This window comes from Macrobrachium nipponense, chromosome 24 (genome assembly GCF_015104395.2).
Source record: "Macrobrachium nipponense isolate FS-2020 chromosome 24, ASM1510439v2, whole genome shotgun sequence".
Classification (NCBI taxonomy): Eukaryota; Metazoa; Arthropoda; class Malacostraca; order Decapoda; family Palaemonidae; genus Macrobrachium; species Macrobrachium nipponense.
Genome location: NC_061091.1, coordinates 24,828,503 through 24,851,002, shown reverse-complemented (window position 1 = coordinate 24,851,002; position 22,500 = coordinate 24,828,503). Strand labels below are relative to the sequence as shown.

The 22,500-nt window shown below is 39.1% G+C and overlaps 1 protein-coding gene across 4 annotated transcripts in view; it reads right to left on the bottom strand.

Moving 5' to 3' along the window:
• LOC135205527 (uncharacterized) overlaps positions 1-22,500 on the bottom strand; it is a 97,996-nt gene that overhangs the window by 48,253 nt on the left and 27,243 nt on the right. For 2 of the 4 annotated variants that reach the window (XM_064236278.1, XM_064236275.1), the window contains exon 2: positions 3,249-3,369. In XM_064236278.1, the coding sequence (XP_064092348.1) occupies positions 3,249-3,369 (121 nt within the window). Of the gene's footprint in view, positions 1-3,248; positions 3,370-6,121; positions 7,794-22,500 lie in introns of those variants that run through there. The other 2 variants (XM_064236276.1, XM_064236277.1) reach the window with 2 other exon arrangements.

Here is a 22,500-nt window from a genome sequence, read left to right as displayed (position 1 = left end):
CCGGCTCCAAATGACTATCCGACAGATGGAATTTCCCGCGCTTTTCTCGTGGACGTTTATTTCGGGGTTTTGGCAACCTGATATCGTCGTAAGTTTAAAATGATTCTGGCGTGTTGGTTGACGCCTGTTCTCTTTATTTCACTTTCTGGGGATGAAAAGAACAATTACAGGTTGCTCGGACTAGCTTGAATAGTTGTTGGCACACTGCCTGCTAGAAATTGACAACCACGGTGGAACCGATTTTGTTTTTAGTTAAAACTGCTTCTCTCTTCGATGGCTGGTCATTATTTTTATCTGGTCCTCTTCAGAAATCGAGATAAATGCAGATAACTGAGTAGAAAATGCTTCCTTCTAATCTCAACTAATAGTCCTATAATAAGCTCAATTTTTCTGTGCACTGACTTACCAAAGAGATTTGGTGAAAGCTGTTCACAGGTAACAAGGTTTCGGTGTAAACATATTCAAAACACTAATTATACGCAAGCAGTATGGCTTGAAAAAGATGCTAACAATAACCTACTCCTCGAGAATGTTAACCAGTGAAAAACTAGACCAACATAGGTCTACTAAATTTTACCACTCTCTCTCTCTCTCCAGTTACACAATCTTAACCATGCAGTTCGTGAACTAACGCATATATACTCTTTCACCAGTTCACGGTTTTCCTGACTACAACTGTTACTCCTTCCTAGCTCTACACATTAAAACAATCACTCTGCTGTTTCTCATTCCTGCACACACACTGCCCTTTCACCTTTGCCCCACAGAGTGCAAAAACATCCAGTTGCACTCTTTAAATAAAGCAAGTTTCAAATACTTCTTTTTTTATGCACCTCATCCACACCACATTCTAAGCCTTACTAGGTATTATTTGATATTTTCTCTTTATGGTGATGTCATGATGAACACCCCATGTTTATACACAGGTACATAAACACACACACATAATATAATATATATATATATATATATATATATATATATATATATATATATGCTTAAAAAATCACAGTAGATGCACGTGACTTCATTAAATAAGCGAATGCCACAGGATAATGATAAGTCAGAAATCCAAGCGCTTTCGTCTTTACTAAGACATTGTCAAGGAACGAATTCATTCTTGACAATGTCTTTGTAAAGACGAAAGCCCTTGGATTTCTGATTATCATTTCCTGTGGTTTTCGCTTATATATATATATATATATATATATATATATATATATATATATATATGTGTGTGTGTGTGTGTGTGTGTGTGTGTGTGTATACTTTCAGATACAACTCTAAAGAAAAATGAAGCTCAAAATGTCAGGATGGGCTTCCTGAACTTATTATGAATCGGACCCAAAACCGCTTCCTTTCGTGGGATCGAACTTCGTTTTCTATATCAGGAGTCGATTCGCTGAATTATATATATACCGTAGATTCATATTAACTATATATACGTATATCCACACAGCGCAGACACACACATAATGACACAATCAATAATTAATGCATGGAAACGGAAACACTCATTTAAATAGATCTCAGAAGGAGAGGAAGAGAGAGCAACACCTGACTGAGGTTTTGACAGTCGGCGAAATAGCATCGGTGGGTCTTACACGCCAACCTGTTTATAAACAGCTTAATCTTCCCTACGCAGAAAAATCATGGTAGTAGTCGCAGACGGGATGTGCCTTTGGAACGGCTCTCATTCACATGCGACCTCCCGACTTCTTATTTTTAGTCAAAGAAAAAGAAAAGAAAGAGGAGCAAGGCACATTCTTCGGCCATTTTTATCTGTGACTCATCCTCGGAGCTTTTTCTGTCCTTTACTCTGATTCTTTTGGGGTACATATTTAGCTCAGCTGAGATGACAAAAAGGGAATGCACACACACACACACACACACACACACACACACACACACACACACACACACACACACACACATATATATATATATATATATATATATATATATATATATATATATATATATATATATATTCACACATATACCTATCTATCTATCTATGTATCTATAAGAAATTATAATATATGTATGTATAACTGAATAACGAATATTTGGAACGTGATGAATATTATATAAATAGAGGCAAAAGCCGCGAAGGAAAGTGAAATAAAGGAGAACTGCGAGGCCTTTCGACTCAATGTCCTTTACTTAGCTAAGTAAAGGACACTGAGTCGAAAGGCCTCGCAGTTCTCTTTGTTTTACTTTCCTTCATGGTTTTTGCCTTTATATATATATATGTGTGTGTGGGGGGGGGGTGGCGAGGGGAACATTATTTAGGCACATCCCGCCAAACCAATTGTGGATTTATTTGACCTAAGCATTTAATTATATCCCATATCTCAAAATCCTGGTTGAAAATGGCAAAAACCGGTTCCGCTTTAGTATAAATGAGAAAACTGTGATTATATGTAATTATATAGTTCCTCGCTGGACATGTGGTTTTCGCGCTCGGCTGCCAATCCGGTGGTCCGTAGTTCTATTCTCGGCTCTGCCAGAGCGGGATCAGAGGAATCTATTTCTGGTGATAGAATTTCATTTCTCGGTTCGGATCCCACAATAAGCTGTAGGTCCCGTTGCTAGGTGACCAATTGGTTCCTAGCCACGTAAAAATATCTAATCCTTCGGGCCAGCCCTACGAGAGCTGTTAATCAGCTCAGTGGTCTGGTAAAACTAAGATATACTTATGTATATATATATATATATATATATATATATATATATATATCGAACTACAAATGTCCTTTAATATCTAATTTGCTGTACCCGGAATTGATATATATTCATATATGTTTAACCGAGGGGGAATTTATTAAGCTATAATAAAATTACTGTCCGACAGGCGCGAGCCATCGACCTCTCAATTCCAGGACTGGCAGTGAAGCCTGAGCCAACCTCGCCACCGCAAGGTTGGCTCAGGCTTCACTGCCACTCCTAGAATTGAGAGGTCGATGGTTCGCGCCTGTCGGTCAGCAATTCTATAATCGCTTAATAAATTCCCCCTCGGTTAAACATATATGAAAATATATTAATTCCGGGGTACAGCGAATTAGATATTAAAGGACATTTGTAGTTCGATATATGTATATGAATAACGGTAATGTGATATGACGTGTATATATATATTATATATATATATATATATATATATATATATATATGTGTGTGTGTGTGTGTGTGTGTGTGTGTGTATGTGTATGAACATACATACATACAATAAACTTATTTCTTACCTGACTGCTTGGCATCCTTCTTCCTTTGGAAACATTTGGGTGAACAGTTCGTAAAGGTAGTTCTTCCAGTCAGAGCCATCTTGAGCGTAGAGTATAACAATGTGGACTTCCCCGCTCTCGCCTGCAATAGTATAATAATTATAAGGGTTAGATGCATTGGTTATATGGTGGTCGCGCATGGTAATACGGCGTCCCGGGCTTTAAATAGTTACGCTATGTGTAAGTTTTAGGTAAATAAAAGGATATCTTGACGTACATTTGCAACTGAAAAGTGTTTTAATAATTTACTGTATGCGAATTACACCGTTGATATTCGAAATAGGACATTATTTAAAACCCGGGAAGCCGTGTTCCCATGCGCAAACACCACGGGTGGATGGACAGATGGAAAAGAACAGAGTATAGTAAAGAAAATAAAGTAATAATATAACAAATTAAGCAGCACGAATACCAAATTACTAGTACAAAATAACCTGATAACAATACAACATTATCTGGAGAATTACATTTAACATAACCTTGTACTATAAAAATCACGTAGCGACCACGAGAGGTTTAAGAGGACAAACACCATTGAAAACACCAATGAACTCTCCCAATGGCAAACCTTGTAGATTGTGTGGCGAGGCATTCTCTCACAATTTAGAGCATAATAAGTTGGAGTGTTTTGAACTTGTAAACTTTAGAGAAAGAACAATAACTAGTGTATCTGAAATGGTTTGTTTTCTTATGAATAACAATGTAACTGACATGACAGTTCAAAAGTTTCCCAAGTTGTTTTGGAATAAGCAGCTTATATGCCAAACTGATTTTTGTCTTACTTGGAAGGGGATGCATAAGCATGCTTATTTATGCATTCCATTTGATGTATGTTTATGTCAATAAACTATTTGAACTGAATTCTGCCACACGATCATCGAAAAACCCGCCCTATGACGGCCAACCGGAATATCTCCAAAAACACAGATGATCGCCAGAGTCAAGGCCACAGCAAGCCTGCTGTCAATCAGAAACGACACCGTTCCTCCCTCCGATGGACAAGGTTCAGCCATCAAAACCATCCTCGAACTGCAGAGGGCCACAGGTGGCGAAATACTTTCAGTTCCAAAGTTCTCCAGGATGCTATGCTGTCGAGATCCATACTCGCTGCTATCCCAAACCTGACTAAAGTTAACAAAAACGTAAGTGGCAGAAGTCACCTCTTACAAAGAAAAACAACCACTACCGGGTAAGGAAGGCACCTTCAACAAGGGAACAATGAGAGAGTGATTGTTCCAGGCAAAAACAAGCACTGAACCTTACAATATATATAGCTGAGCTCCTGCTACATATCCAACTTATGTACCTGTTGTTATGCAACTGTTGTGGGTTTACGGGTTGCAGGTGGGGTTGGAGCCGGAAAAATGACCAAACATTAATAATTATGTTTTCCAGCATAACACTCACACCACTCACTAAAGCTGGAAGGGTCAAAACGGGAAATTCCTCTCTTATCTACGAAAATAACCTCTCTCTCTCTCTCTCTCTCTCTCTCTCTCTCTCTCTCTCACTATTAAATTTGTATTTTCCGCGCACTGTTCTTGCATAGTTTGTCATTTTCACTCGGCTAAGCCTTACTTATTTTAGTATCCGTGGGTTATTTCTAGTTTTATTTTTAATTGTTTTCATTTTTTTTTAAGATTATCCTTCCATCACTATTATTATCCTAATTTTTAACATTAATTCACACGAAAACCGTCAACGGTAACGTAACATTTTCCCGCAGAATTTCCTGTTATTATTATTATTATTATTATTATTATTATTATTATTATTATTATTATTATTATTATTATTATTATTATAACAGAAAGTTTCTAATATCCCTCCCTTTTTCAGGCAATAATGGTAGAATTTTTATAGAAATAGCCTGATAATTCACGATATATTGTATGTTTAAGATCAGCGAAGGACAGGAGATTATAGATACAAAACACATGACAGAAATGATGGATAGGGGAGTCAACAAAAAAGTAAGAGAAAAAAGGAAGGCAAGTGTATAAAAACAGGGGGGATAACGTGAATATTGAATCTAAGAATAATATTCTTTTTACTGAGAAGTAAATTCATAGGGAAAGGTTAATGAGAAAACGGATCTCAGAATAAAATAGGACTACCAGAGAGGTCATGTCAACAGCGAATGCATTCCTCGATCAATGGAGTAGTATTCTGGAGATTTGTTTCAATGGGGAGGATATAAGAGACTAGACAGAGCTGAATAACGCAAAGTGGGGAAGGTTCAGGCTGAGTAAGAATCTTTGAACATGACTTCAAGACGTCAAAACAATTATGAAGAGGTTGAAGAATGGAAAAAATGCCAAAGTTGATCAGAGTTACAAGTAGGACGTTAAGGCATGTTGGTGAGTGTGTGATTGAGTGGCCGACCAGGGTTTACAACGTATGTCTGGATGTGGGAAAGGTGCCAAATGGATGAGTGAGAAGATTAACTGTTCCATTCTATAAAATTAAAGATCGCGGAGGCAAATGTAACCTTACTTGGCTTACTAAGGACTTTATGTGGTAGGATTTTGAATGAGAAAATAAACTAGATAAGAGAAACTGACATGAGAAGATTAATATAGGTTAGGACGGAGAAAAGAGTGTGTGGAGAAAGTTTTTGTTATGGAACATCTTATATTATATATTATAATATAAATATAAACATTTAATGAGTCCTTTTCCATGACCTTACAGTATGTGTTACCATTCTGCTTAGCACTGTATTAGTGTCTAAGGAGCTTAAATGTTGATGGCTTGTATGTCTAATTGATAGCCACCCATCCAGAATTGACCACACTTTGCGTGAGGGAAAGAGAATGATGTCTACTACATACCGAGTGCATCGTTGCTAAGAGCTTGAGCGATATCTTCAGTTTTCTCTCGCTCAGGTCGATCGACGAGAAAAGGCCAGTGGTTCTCGTAAGCCTTCCGCAATTGTGCAGGTATCCTGATCCTCTCGAGGTCCCTCTTAATCACTGCTTCGGGCTGTGACATCGACATAGGGGCCATGCGCTCCCGAGGGCCATGTGGCGGCTGCTCGAACCCGTCCCTCCTGGAGGCCACACTCCAGTTGCAGGGGAACGGCTCGGAAATGTTCCTCCTCGGGGCTAACCTCGTTGGTGGCGGTCGCGCCGGCAGTGGAGGCTCCTTCGTGCATTTCCTCGAATGCGAGAGTTCGTTGCGAGTTGCCCCCAAGACATCCTGAACGATGTGATACCGAGGAGAAGCTCGATTCGTCAGGCACGGAGGAGGAAGTGGGGCAAAGGCTCTCGGAGGACTCGTAGGGCGCCAGCACGCCTTCGGAGGGGGTTCTTTCTTGCTCAGTTTTGGCTTCGCGTCGCGAGGGGGAACCGGTGGTGGACTTGGCCCGGTGACGTGCCTGGGAAGTGTGTTTCTGCTGCCCAGCTTCGGTGATTTGACCTGTTCCTTTCCTGCCATGGCAATTTGACCTGCTGACCTTTTCCTTCAGAGGCAAACGGACTTCCTTCTGATACGAGGAGTCACTTCGACAGTTTCTTCAGTTGATTATGAAGGGAAAATTCTACAAGAGCTTGACGTGAAGAGCTCTTTTGACCAGTTTCAAGTTTCACAGACGTTCACAAAGAGTATCCTACCAAGTCCTACTCGAGATGAAGGAAAACATAACGAAGCTACTGAGACTTGCAAATGACCTCTGGAGTTAGTTGTGGGCGGTATACAATGGGTCACAATGTGGCCAGGGAAACCAAAAGTGAGTGAATTTTCGCAACTGTTGTTACGCTTCTGGAATAAAAGACCCGATGTTCACTGATGTCCTCATTGTATGAAATGAATAATATACATGATTCAGCAATCAAGTTGACATCTTTTTAGTTTTCTGGAAGAGAAAATGATTGAAATGGCTTTTTCTGTCCGTTCGCACTTTTTCTGTCCGCCCTCAGGTCATTAAAAACTACTGAGGGTAGAGGGATGTAAATGGGTATGTTGATCATCCACCCTCCAATTATCAAACATAACGAATTGCAGCCCTCTGCCCTCAGTAGTTATTATTTTATTGAAGGTTAAATTAAGCCATGATCGTGCGTCTGGCAACGCTATCGGACAGGCCATCACTGGGCCGTGGCTGAAAGTTTCATGGGCTGCGGCTCATACAGCATTATACACTTACACTGTACACAAAATTCAGCGCCATTTTTACTTTTTTCTCTTTACTTCGAGAAATTATTTGAAGTTATATTTTTGCGGTGAAAAAGAAGTCCAGTTCCAAGATTAATTTCTGATGAAGGAGCCACCACCATTTATTATCTTGAGTTGAGAACACTTGTTCGGCGAACACTTTAAGTGAAAAAATCACCAACAACAGTAAACAGTTAAAAGGACCGTTTCGTTAATAATTTTAGTCCAAGAAATCACACACAAAAATGAATAATAATAATAAAAATATAAAGTTTCACGAAGGTTTTAAAACCATGAAATCGCCGAGCAGATACGTTTATCCAGGTGAATGGTCAAAGACACGACTAGATACAAAATACGTTGTTGCTGTATATCTTCTCGACTGCGTCCCCTGGCGGAAGGAAGCAGGGATAAGATATGAAAACGTCACGAGGAAATCCTGGGTGCTTTTCCAAACCCAGCTTCATACTTGATGCGTATGAGATCTATCTGCATCTATTTCCGTTTCCATTCCTAATATTCTACGTCAGTTTCTCATGGCCAGTCATGCTGAATCTCGTCCGCAACGCTACACATTCGTGACGAAATCTTATGCAATATTCAAAACGAATCGATAGTCGCTGATTGAATTTGAAAAAAAAAGACGCCCTTTGTTCGTCTACACACACACACCTCCTACCTTTGTTCGTCTACACACACCTCCTACCTTTGTTCGTCTACACACACCTCCTACCTTTGTTCGTCTACACACACATCCTCTTGTACAGTGTACGTACACAATTAGTGTACATATTTTTCTGCATTTCATGTCACTTCCATTTACAATATGTTACACTTGAGCTTGAATGATTTCGCAGGCGAGTATTCAAATGGGCAAACAACAGCCCTTCATTAACGGAACGATAAGTCACAAACTGGAAAATTCCATAAAGAAATGCCGTTCCTCTTGAGGTGCTCTGTTCATATTAATAAGTGGAATTCATTTTCCTGGGAGATCGAGAAATAATGTTAAGGTTTCTGAACGTACATTCAACACGGAAATGCGTCTGTAGCTCCCAAGCAGGTATGAACTCGTGTCTAAGTGACGCAGTTAGTGTGTAAAGATCTCATTTCGTCACTAGAAGGCGGGTTCCAGACTGTTACAGCAAGACAAAGTTCTCTGAGTAGAGAGAGATATGATGGTGATTTTACTCACACACACAATGATATGTGACGAAACGAGTTCTTTATACACAAACTGCGTCACTTAGACACGAGTTCATGCCTGTTTGGGAGCTAGAAACGCATTTCAGTTTTCCAAATGCTTGCATTTATATATATATAATATTATTTCTACGAGCGTCCGGAACCCTCTTATTTTCATTGACAAATTGCTAAAACTGAAAGAATATTTTAACGGAATAAAGTACGGGAAAAGGAAATGTCAAATCCAGCAAACGAGACCTTGACCGTCTAGACCTTCGTGAGAGATTGTACTTTGACCCAAGGCCCTTCTTCCTTGCAATATTGATGTTAATGACACTACACCTGTATGGTAGCTTGTCATCCCCTTGTCAGACGTTATTGCCGGCCATAGGCCAGATCCCTGGAAGGGTCACTTGCACTCATTTTACCAGAAGCCATTAGCGTGTGAAAGTTCACACGTCTCGATGACCTGTCCCTTCTCGCCTTCTATACCTGACCTCTTTCCCTAGCAATTGTTTTTGTTATCGAACGCTCCCGCCTTTGCGACTATAGTAGATTCACATTAACCGTGCATTTGATGTCTTAAAGCCGGTCTCTTACGACGCTCCTGATTGGCTGTTGATACGCCAATCACACGGCTGGAAACTCTCAGTCTCTCTCGTGTCCACATGGGTAGGATCTATGCTCCACTTCTCCTGAGGGATGCGTCTTTCAAAAGTATCCCTCAGGAAAGGTGTAACATACATCCTGCCTATGTGAACTCTCGAGAGAGAGGCCGAGAGTTTCCAGCCTTGTGACTGGCTTATCAACAGCCAATCAGGAGCGTCGTAAGGGACTGGCCTAGACATCAAATGCACGGTTGATGTGAATCTACTATAGGCCCACACACACACCTGCATGACCGACGGTCGTCCTAAATCTCTTGGCCCACGGTAGCCTGCATCTTGTACCCCATTTTCCACAATTAACAATTGTCTTCCGGTCTTTGCCTTGTGAGCAGAGTACAAGCACTAGTATACAACCTCATCTGGTACCACTGTTTGCTGCCAGATCTACTTCCATCGCTTCAACGCTTATGACGTCATCCTGCTTCGCCTATGATATGGTAACAATGTTTGTCCGTCGGACATTGTTCGACCGTGTGGACGCACCTTTACAAGTGCCACGAAGCCAAATAGCGCTCCTGTCATCGTGTCTTTTGATTAACCTTATGGAAAATATAACTCATTAGTGGACAAAATACGTGAACATTCTACCCTTGAAAGTAATCTAGTGTTTGATATAAAAGGTTCTCTTACATTTTCTGTTCATAGTCACGCGTCTAAGTCAGTTCAGTGGGTTCGCACAAGGAGTAGCTTATTTTAGTAGCCAAGATTTTGATATCTCAGATTTTCTTAACCCTGGCACGCAGACTATGAAAGGCCCATAAAACACTATTTTAACGTTGCAACCATATATTTCGAGCACTTCCTTCTGTGCTCCTGATCAGGAGCACAGAAGGAAGTGCTCTAAATATAAGGTTGCAACGTTCAAATAGTGTTTTATGGGCCTTGTATCACAGTAAAAAAACATTCATATATAAATATTTATTTATTTATTTATTTATATAATATAATGTTTATATATACATATCTGTAGATATATTATAAATATACATACGTACAAATATATATACATAATAGTATATATTAATAACTGAACCTTATATACACAGACATCTACCTGCCTAAGATCTTTCATCCAGTTTGCTTTAACCCGGCCATTAATCAGCTTGTCAAAAATGCCCTACTGTAAAAAAATAAATAAATAAATGAAAATAAAAAAAGTTAAAAATGAGAGCAAAAAAATTAGGAACCACCGAAGAGGGGAACCCCAAATCCCTCTGAGTTGCGGAATATGGAAAAGAAGAGGAGTTTTACATTACAACTTAGCCCTAAAGAGAGGGGGATTTTTTCTCTCCCCTCGCTGGTTATTTATACGGGGCTTTGAAGGAAGGGGGTAGGGGTGTGATTACGCCCATAGATGCTTAGGGCTAATAGAGTGCCTAAACGCTTAAACGCTGCGGAATATGCTCCTGGGGGATTAATGATATGCTCTTTACGCTCTCTCTAGGCATTTTTATGGTCTTACCAGAAGTCATTTTTTTTTTATTTCAACTTTATTTATTGAAAGGAATGCATTACTACACATCTCAGAAGTGATCTACTACTTATTATTCTTAGTAGTATTTTACAAGTTTGTCCATGTAACCGATAGACGCATTAGGATCTATACTTGTGTGCGCTGGAACACAAAACGCAACTAGGCCTATATCTAAAACACTTCAGTTTTGCCTTATATTTATGAAATTTTAACTATAAACAACCTAAAATGTTTGAAAATGAACGACCACACATCTGGCAAAAACAACCACTACTGCTGCTACCGTTCTGCTAAAAGCGATCGCTAATACCGTTACGTTGCTAACAGCGACCATTACTTCCACTTCCAATCTTCTGGGAATGATAGCAACTATTTCAAGAAGGGTGGATCGTTTGACTGCTGCAACAGGAGTGAGTGAAAGAACTTTATTGTGGTCACATTGGGAAGTTAAAGATGGATACCAGCCTATTTTCCATGAACCAAAAAACCCCTCGTTCAGAAACCGACACTGCTTCAAGATTTTAGAAAGTGGGTCTTCCTTTGAACTGTATTTAACGTTTATGCGAAGTCAGTGTTGGATTAATTTGTTTTAGCTCCGCCCTGCCACTCGAATTTGGTTCTACAATAGCGACCAGTGACCACTACTACTGTTACTATTGCCCATCTTGCAACAACCACTAGCACCGCCTGGCTAATAATAGCAATGACTGCTATGGCACTACTAAACATCTGGTATTACGCCCACACACGGCGACAACGCCCTACGCGGTGAGAGGACTTCCATATGACACGGAAATCCCAAAGACGTAGATGAAAAGAAGTGTTCTCGGCCGTAAGCCCTTGTAAATACCTCCCCGCCCACTACGCAATTGGGAAAATCGCTTTCTGTTTAAGGGGTATTCCCTCATGACGTTGCCCAAAAAGAGGGCAGTCCGCTTCAGACACACGCAGGAGGGTGTGTTAAACATCAAGGGCGGACGGACAGTGGCGGAAATTCCTATCGGACAAATACGGTGACAAGAAAAGACTGAAATGGAGATGAAAAGATGAGACATTCACGGAGTTAGGGAATACATTTACACATACAGATTAATACATGCGCATACCAATCTCCGGAGAGCACGTGTGTACTTCACGCACGCGCATTTGGTTGCCTTTGGTACCAATGGAGACAAGAGACAAAAACATAATTAAGCTTTAAAAAAGTTTTATATACGAAAAGGGAAGAAGAGCAGCTGTATACAACTTAGGTATGCGTTTCCTTACAGCCGTCAGACTAATGATCACACCAATCAGTTTGGTAATTACTCATCTATTTCATAACCTTAGCTGATACCAGAGGTGAATATCTATCAGCAACCATTAAATGGGTCCACTGGATCATGTTCTGAAAAATGCCTATGTAGCAAACACTTAAAACGTACAATGGCGCTTGTCCTCCGAGTCTAATTTGGTAATCTGTAAAACGAGTCTAATGGTGAAACAATTTAAAAGCAATCTAAAGTTTTGTTCAAGTGCTGAAAAGAACCCAATGGGGCATGTCGTCAAAGTAGCGCAAATGGTCAATTTTTTTTACTTATACTCAGGCGACACTTCTTCAAATGGAGTTCAATGGCAAGAATTCTAACAATTCAATGGCACATTCCTTAAAATTGAGTCAAGGAGTTCAAGTTATTCTTTAAATTACCGTTAGATTCAGTCTTCAAAATGATTTCAGAGCTTTGAATCTACGTAACTGGTGCAACTCTTGAAAGGGAACGCAATTAGCCACTATCTTTCAGAGTACTGTAAAGGTGCAATCCTGAACCAATTCATTCGAGCATATCTTAAAAACTAGTTCAGTTGTTTAATTTTAAAGCTCTCTCTCTCTTTCTCTCTCTTTCCTGTATCTAAGATTAAAAAAAAACCAACGAACAACAGGAAAGCGGAGAAGAGCCCAGAGGTTATCTCACGAGGCTAAGATAAACATGGAGGAATATTTATAGCGGGATTTTACCGGTGGCTACGATTTTACATGCTCGGCCTCTTCCTCCTCCTCCAGCCTTCCGCCCCCAACCTACCCTGTGTTCCTATCCTATCCTTATAAACGAGTGACACTAATTTTACATCCCAGAACTCCTCCTCTCCTTTCCATCCTCTATTCCCTCCCCCATCTCCTCTCTACCTTTCACTACAAACGTCATCTCCCTTCTATGTCTCCCCCAGTCCCCACCCTTCTCTATTAATGGGTTGACACTGATAAAGACATGCTATCCGCCCCAAAACCCCTTCTTCCCCTTACCCCACGAACCCCTTTTCCCCCAACCTAACCACGTAGGGGGATGAGAGGAGGGGAAGGAAGCAACCCGCCTCATCCCATTCATTAAAGTGCAACGTGCGGCACCTGTTGCAAAGCTCTTCTACAGGTTCGAGATCGCATCTTTCACGATGTCATGCAACATGCTGCCGGTGCCACTTGACGAGCATGCCCCATAAATACCCTATCTCGCATTGCACCTCGAAATTTGAGGCAATTTGCGATTTGTTTACTAAAGGAGCAGAGTACTAAGGATAGTACTTAGGATTTCTTCAAACCTAGTAATAAGGTTTCTTCCAATCTAGTACTTAGAATTTCTTCAAACCTAGTACTAAGGTTTCTTCCAATCTAGTACTTAGAATTTCTTCAAACCTGGTACTAAGATCTCTTCAAACCTAGTACTTAGGATTTCTTCAAACCTAGTACTAAGGTTTCTTCCAATCTAGTACTTAGAATTTCTTCAAACCTAGTACTAAATCTAGTGTTAATGATTTTTCAACCTAGTACTAAGGTTTCTTCAACCTAGTACTAAGGATTTCTTCAAACCTAGTAGTACCAAGGTTTTTTCAAACCTAGGACAAAGGTTACTTCTAACCTATAGTACTAAGGTTTCTTCAAATCTAGTGCAAAAGATTTTTTCAAACCCAGCACTAAGAAAGAGAGAGAGATTTCGCAGTCCTTTACGAAAGTTTGCACGTTTAGGGTCGTTTAATGACCACATTTCTAGGGAGGTGGGGGGAGGGTGGATGAGGGAAGTGCTAGTGCTTGATCAGTCATGCCGATCATTGTCGATGAAGTAAAGAACAGAAAACAAATAAGGAAGCAAAGAAAATGTCACTTGATTGACATAACCCGATTCTTAATGCAAACAGTGCTGAAGTTCCTGAATTAATAAAAAAAAAAGTACTATAAAAAGGTGTTATTACTATTATTAATGATGAAATTCATGTATTCACAGTTATATCAAACAAAACGATTATGAACTTCATAGAAGGCTTCTATAGAATAGCCATCATAGATAATAAATAAGAACTGTGCTTGAAAAGTTGTTATATTGTATTCCATAAAAAAACAAGAAGCAATAAATTAATCAATAAACCCCCCCCCCCCTCAAAAAAAAAAAAAACAGTAATAAATGTTGGTGAGAGGGTTTCTTGTACTACCAAGATGCAAGAATAATAGCACAGGTACCGTTAACGGTTAAATCGGGTAGGGCGGCCAGTGCACCTCACGTGGTGTACTGTAGGCATTACTAAAGGGTCTTTGCAGCGTCCCTTCGGCCCCTAGCTGCCCTTTCATTCCTTTTTCTGTACCTCCGTCCATATTCTCTTTCTTCCACCTGACTTCCCATCCTCTAACAATTGTTTCATAGTGCAACTGCGAGGTTTTCCTTCTGTTACACTTTTCAAACTTCTTATTGTCAATCTCCCTTTCAGCGCTAGATGGCCTCATAGGCCCCAGCGCTTGACCTTTGGCCTAAATTCTATGTTCTATTCTGTTCTTAACGGTTAAACAAAATGGGCGGAGCAAAGGAAGGTTGTGTATGGAAGTTTGCCACTAATTTTACAAGTGGTATTATTCATACTTAAAAATATTCATTCTCAGATAATCCATTAATTTCAAATTCATTTTACCCTGTGAATACCCCTACGGGAATTGTGAGTGACTATGCCTCTGCTGATGACTGAATAAGTCACTGTCGCCCATGTTGCAACCCAAATAGCTTCGAATCCTGGTCAGGGTAGATTATAACTTCCATTGTATGTAAGGTATTCACAAGGGTAAGTGAATTCAATATTCAAGGGGTATTCATTGCCTAATATGTATGTACATATATATACTATATAATATATATATATATATATATATATATATATATATGTATGTATGTATGTATGTATATAATATATATATATATATATATATATATATATATATATATATATATATATATATATATATATATATATATATATATATATATATATATTATATATATATATATATATATATATATATATATATATATATATATAATATATATATATATATATATATATATATATATATATATATATATATATATATATATATATATATATATATATATATATATATATATGTGTGTGTGTGTGTGTGTGTGTGTGTTTAGGTTTATGAATGCATGTCTAAATAAGCAATACATCGTCTTTCCAAGGCATTATTTTATTCTTGTATATACCAAAAAGGAAATATCACATTCATTTAATTCCCGAAAACATCAAAACTATCAGCTGTTCAATTCCTCTTCCAACAATAATTGTCCAAAGCGAATTTATATAATTGGAGCCGCTGCCTCGCGTCCTTACGACTGTGATATATTGCACAGCCTCCCAAAAGTCAAAGATAAAAATAAAATCAATAAAAGTGACCCACTTCCTGTATGTAATCTGATAAGAGCGTCTCTGGGCGCAGCCACGCCAGTCTACTTCATAAATGTCAGGCTGCCGAGGCACGACATCTCTGACGATCACGGGAACTCGTGTGGAAAATGTGTGAGGCCACGTTCACGAAGTCTACCACGTCGCGGGAAAACGTAAGCTGCGTTCATGAAGTCTCTTATGAAAATGGAAAATTTGAGCCCACGTTCTTAAGAGTTTAATGGCACGCAGGAAAACGTTCAGCTAAGTTCATGGGGTCCTTCATGAAAAATGAAAATTTGAGCCCACGTTCTTAAGAGTTTAATGGCACGCAGGAAAACGTCAGCTGCGTTCATGGGGTCTTTCATGAAAAGGGAAAATTTGAGCCCACGTTCTAAAGAGTTTAAATGCACGCACGAAAACGTAAGCTGCGTTCATAAGGTCTTTCATGAAAATGGAAAATTTGAAGCCATGTTCATGAAGCTTTCATGGCACACAGGAAAACGTAATCTGCTTTCATAAGGTCTTTCATAAAAATGGAGTATACTATAAGCCTCGTTCATAAAGTCATTTACGACGAGTATACCGTTCAGGACACAAGTGGGAAGTGCAAGTGCCATTCATTAAGTCCTACAGAACGGGCGGAAACTTTACACCTGATTAGTGAAGTCATTTACAACAGATGGAAAACATACGCCATATTTTGTGGGGTCTTTTACAATAAGTAGAACTTTTCAGCCATGTTTCTTCATGTTTTCATGCTTTGGTTAATAATAGATTTAATATTAATAATCACAAACCCATACATATGGGCAAACTTATTTTCATTCTCGCTTACACACACTCATGCATATATATATATATATATATATATATATATATATATATATATATATATATATATATATATATAGTCAATAACAATAATAAGCAAATTCACAAAGTCACCCATACTATATATATATACGATATATATATATATATATATATATATATATATATATAATATATATATATATGTAATAGTGTGGCACAGTGTTGTTATTCCAAGGGCAATAACTTAATAATACTTAAGAAAAAGGCACGAAACGGATAATAAGAAAAGAAAGAGGGATAAGAGAATGAAAATAATCAATTTTACGAAGGTATCGTTTTCTCGGACTCGACCCAAAGCGATTAGGCGTTAGCCCACAGGCATCTGGTCTGCATCTCCCAGGCATCTTCGAGAAATTGGAATCCAACCCATTACGCCTCATCTCCGATGATTAAGTGATTCTCTGGCACGCCCGACATTTGTGACACTTCAAGCGTCGGAGAATTAATGTAAGGTGGACCTTTTCAAGAGCCTTCTGTTTAATATAACCAAGGGAAATTCAAGGCTTCCTTGTTTCAAAGGTGGATCGTGTGAAAATCTAAGCTCCACCTTTCCAAAGATAGGCCTCTAGTATCGACAAATCAAAAGCCATGAGTGTTGGTCATAAGACAGCCCAAAAGGAGTATCAACGAATGACCTATGAGGCTACCAAATGGATACACCCCTAAGAAGCCAGGACATCAAGAAGGAGGCGTATACAAATTCAAAGCCTACGAATTATTGTAGAAGACATGACAGGAAGGCGGTCTTGTATAATGTCTGTAGCCACTAAGACACAAAAAGTCTTTCAGAAAATGCCACACCCAGTCAGAATCCAAAATCCAAAGGCGGGGCTAAGGAGATTTCAACCCAACAAAAAGGCAGACAGAGAGAAGAAGGAGAGCAGAGAAAAAAGGGGAACAGAGAAGTCAAGAGAAGATAACGACGAAGAGGGGAACGAGGGGAGAACCAGTGGCGCAGCAACAGGCAGAGAAGAGAGAGAAAGACAGAAGAATCCCCAGAAGAAGAACAGGTGCAAAAGTGTGGTGTGCGAATCAATCAAAGACAGTGAAAGTGACAATCAATACTCAGTAAAATTCCCTCGTGCCTATAGTCTCGTAACTGCAACAAGTGCCAATTAAGTTTTATCAGTCCAAGAGCCCAGAAGGTGGAAACTTTTATAGAACCCCTAACGAAGAATAAACGTAAATGCAAAAAAACATATCAATTAATTTCTCATCCTAATATAACCCTTTTACCTAATTCCCCAAAGTACAGCCTCCAAGTCGGCGCACGTTACCTTAGAGCTGTATACGAAAGTAAATACCGTCACAGTTTAATTGGTGGCAGCGGTGGGATACGATGAGATAAAGATTGATATAGTGACAAGATTAATTGGTGTCGAGCGGTAAGGATAGGAAGACAAAGACACAGCAAGAGAAATGGTGATCAGCGACGCGAATGACAGTTAAAAATAGCGGCCGCGAAACGGAATCAAAAGTTTAGTGTCGGCATAAGAGATTTCAATCCATTCACGCCACTCGAAAAAGAAAGTTCTCCCCAAAGACAGTACCAGTGCTTCCCCAAATACAAAGACAGTTACCGAGTTGTAACAATAAAAGCATCCCTCACAAAAAAGAGCCACCCACACTTTGCGAAGAAAAACTCCACTCCGAAGAACAGTGAAAGAACTTCCACTAGAAGAACAAGATATCGAAAGCGTAAAGAAGTTATCAAGAGGAAAGAAAACAATTCCGAAAATGCATCAGTCAATGCAATCGAAAGAGAGAGAGAGAGGTCCCCTTTCCCGAAGAGAAGAAGAGAGAGAGAGAGAGAGAGGGGGAACTAACACATCATTCAACGCGCTGGTAGGCGAACGCAAGCTGTCAGACGCAAACCCAGGTGTCGAAGATGACGAAAGAAGATAAGTCCAAAATAATATCCCCCACACTTACATAACATTAAATTTTATTAAAAGTAAATTACGCGATTAACATTTCAGTTAGACAATTTCTGGTATTTCAAGATTAAAAGATTTTCACTCTGAACTTTTTTTGGCAACGAAACTTACGTTATTTCTTCATTTTACTAATTATAACTAATCAGCTACTTAGACCTTTTCCCGAACATTTGTATTTACTAATCGATAACTAAATTTTAATTTGAATTTGATTGTGTCATTTTATGTTATTTTTTGTGATTTTGGTTGTTTTTTGTGATTTCTTGTACTTTGTTTTTTGTTTTGATATTTGCCTTTTACTCTTATTCGTTACGTCGAATGAATGTTTACTTGTTTTTATTTTGTTTGTTTAGGGTAATTCATGGGAGGTCTCTCGTTAGCGTACACTTTATGGTCAGTTCAGTATCGTTTTACCAGTACTGTTAAGAGGGTTTTGTTGTTGTTTAAGAATCGCTTACCGATAACGTAAGACTTTGAGAATATTTCTGGGGAAAAATTCTTTTATTTTTTTTTTGGTGATCGAATACTTGAGTAAAAACAGTTTATTGTCATTATTATTTCTTTCGGGATATTACTGTCATAACTTTGATACTTTTAATGATACTCAGTACTTGAGAAAATTTCCACTAACGAGTCGATGGTCAAAGGGAGACCGACTCCTTATCAGAACGTAAGAACGCCTGTGCTCACGAGAAGTCAAACAAGGAAATTAACCATGCCGGAAGGTACACAGTCCGCGAATTCGAACGCAGCAGTAATGGGAACACATAAGGGACATGTAATTAATCACATAGCTAAATTTTGCGGAAGAAAGGATGGTCAGTTAGCTTGTAACTTAGAGAACTGGATAGAGCAGGTGGAGACACGCCTAGACAGCATAACGGGGACAGATTGAGAAAAGCTTATTGAAGCCAAGAGTTATCTTGATTTGGAAGCCGGAGGAGACTTAGAGCGATACGTCCACTCCGAGACTTACCGAGATCTTAAGAATTGGGAAGAATTGAAACGGTATTTTAGGAAGGTTTATTCCACAGTTGGTGAAAGGGATCCAGTTACTAGCTTGGCAAGGATAGTGCGTCAATTTAAGTTAGACGAAAGACGTTATCAAGAGTTTAGCTCTCAGTTGTATAACAATATGAATGAATGGGGTAACTTCATGGAATCCACAGGTTGGATAGAGGTAGAAGGAGGCAAGCAAAAAATGCTAATGAGTCATGTCAAAAAAATATTTAGACTAGCAATAATGATTGGAAGCCTGCCAACAGAAGTCATTGCAAGGATGACCCATAAGTGGGAGACATCCGATGATGTAGCAGAGATTGAAGAGGAGGAAACAAAAATCCTAGGTAGAAGACCTGAAGGGAATCCTATATACAGACCTTTAGTCGCTATAGGACAAAAGGAAAGGAGTCCAAATAGATCTAGGACACCATCTAGAAATCAGAATAAGATGCCAGGTAAATCTTCTCAAGGAGGATTTTCGACAGTCACGTGTTATAACTGCTAGAAGAGAGGACATTATGCCAGTGACTGCCGAGGGATGGCCTTCTGTCCTTTCCATAAGAGAACAGGACATAGTGCTCGAGAATGCAGAAATAAATTTGTTTCAGCTCCTAGAGGTAGATCTCAGTCGAGAGGCAGAGGTAGAAACCAAAGTCAATCTCCCCCAGCTAGAGGAAATAGAGATTCAGTCCCAAATAGATATGCTAATCAAACAGCAAGCATAGGTTATCAACCAGTCCAGTCAATGTCGGACGACGCATTGGGAAATTTTCTGCTTACTGGTACAATGAATCTTCCTCTATAACAGAGAGAACGTCCGGAATGTCAAGGCTAAGCCCAGCTACACAGGTTAGCAAAGTTGATGTAGGGAATGAATATAATTATAGACCATTATTTCCCGCACATGTCGGTCTAGAGAAACCTATTATTACATTCTTTGATACAGGTAGTCCTAAGAATATAATGTCAGAAAAGGTGTATCGGTTGTATTTTTCTCACTTAAGTTTGAACCCAGCGGTAGATTGTAGAATCACAGACGTCCAGGGTAATGATATCCACGTAATTGGACAGTTAGATTTTCCATTTAGGCTAGGAAGTATTGCTCTAAGAGAAAAGGTTCTGGTAGCCAGAGATATACAATTAGTTTTTGCTCATTTGCTGATAGGTTATCCAACTATGGCTAGACAAGGGATAAGCATTGATGCCCCTAGAGAACAACTAGTGATTAAAAACGGTCGTGAGATTTCTAGAATACCAATTGCAAGTCAATTAAAAGAACCCAGACTGAACAGAATCCCACACTGAAAGGTATTTTAAAGAAGGATAAGACGGAGGGAAGATATCCAGAATGCATCACGAGTTCACAACAGATCATTAACCTCTTAGAATCAAATCAATGCACTTATTTAAAGTTAGAAAGGGAATTAAGACTTAAACCAGGAGAAAGTACGTGGGTAGAATGTACAGTAAATCCAATTTTTGAAGGAAAGGAAATTCTCACGCTTACTGAAAAGTCGCAAGTAAACGGAATACATTATTCTTCTAGTTTACATGAAGTCAGACAGGCAAAATAGCGTTACAGATTACGAATAACAGAGGAGGAAAGGTTAAGTTAACACCAGGTACAGAGATAGGCCTAGCAGAAGTATACTCCATACCTATCCGAGTTGTAGAAAGGGAAACGGTAGCCGCGATCCGTAAGGGAAATGAAAATTATGCTCAGGACATAAAACTGAGAAGAGCTAAAAAGTACTTGTTCATATTCATATTCAGTTTTTATGTTTCTCTGAATGTTACTTACTCAAGAATTTATTCATGTTTACATTCAATTTTGATTGTTGCCCTTAATGTTACTTAATCAAGGATTTGCTCATGTTTACATTCACTTTTGATGTTTTTTAAGTTAAAGTTTCAATATGATTTCCAAAGAAGCATAAGTTAGGAGTCCTCTTGTAGGTATAATATTTGCTTCAGCTTAGTTAACGCTGTCGGAGACAGCTAGATAGCGGGCCGAGACTGTAATAGTGTGGCACAGTGTTGTTATTCCAAAGGCAATAACTTAATAATACTTAAGAAAAAGGCACGAAACGGATAATAAGAAAAGAAAGAGGGATAAGAGAATGAAAATAATCAATTTTACGAAGGTATCGTTTTCTCGGACTCGACCCAAAGCGATTAGGCGTTAGCCCACAGGCATCTGGTCTGCATCTCCCAGGCATCTTCGAGAAATTGGAATCCAACCCATTACGCCTCATCTCCGATGATTAAGTGATTCTCTGGCACGCCCGACATTTGTGACACTTCAAGCGTCGGAGAATTAATGTAAGGTGGACCTTTTCAAGAGCCTTCTGTTTAATATAACCAAGGGAAATTCAAGGCTTCATTGTTTCAAAGGTGGATCGTGTGAAAATCTAAGCTCCACCTTTCCAAAGATAGGCCTCTAGTATCGACGAATCAAAAGCCATGAGTGTTGGTCATAAGACAGCCCAAAAGGAGTATCAACGAATTACCTATGAGGCTACCAAATGGATACACCCCTAAGAAGCCAGGACATCAAGAAGGAGGCGTATACAAATTCAAAGCCTACGAATCATTGTAGAAGACATGACAGGAAGGCGGTCTTGTATAATGTCTGTAGCCACTAAGACACAAAAAGTCTTTCAGAAAATGCCACACCCAGTCAGAATCCAAAATCCAAAGGCGGGGCTAAGGAGATTTCAACCCAACAAAAAGGCAGACAGAGAGAAGAAGGCGAGCAGAGAAAAAAGGGGAACAGAGAAGTCAAGAGAAGATAACGACGAAGAGGGGAACGAGGGGAGAACCAGTGGTGCAGCAACAGGCAGAGAAGAGAGAGAAAGACAGAAGAATCCCCAGAAGAAGAACAGGTGCAAAAGTGTGGTGTGCGAATCAATCAAAGACAGTGAAAGTGACAATCAATACTCAGTAAAATTCCCTCGTGCCTAAAGTCTCGTAACTGCAACAAGTGCCAATTAAGTTTTATCAGTCCAAGAGCCCAGAAGGTGGAAACTTTTATAGAACCCCTAACGAAGAATAAACGTAAATGCAATAAAACATATCAATTAATTTCTCATCCTAATATAACCCTTTTACCTAATTCCCCAAAGTACAGCCTCCAAATCGGCGCACATTACCTTAGAGCTGTATACGAAAGTAAGTACCGTCACATATATATGATATATATATATATATATATATATATA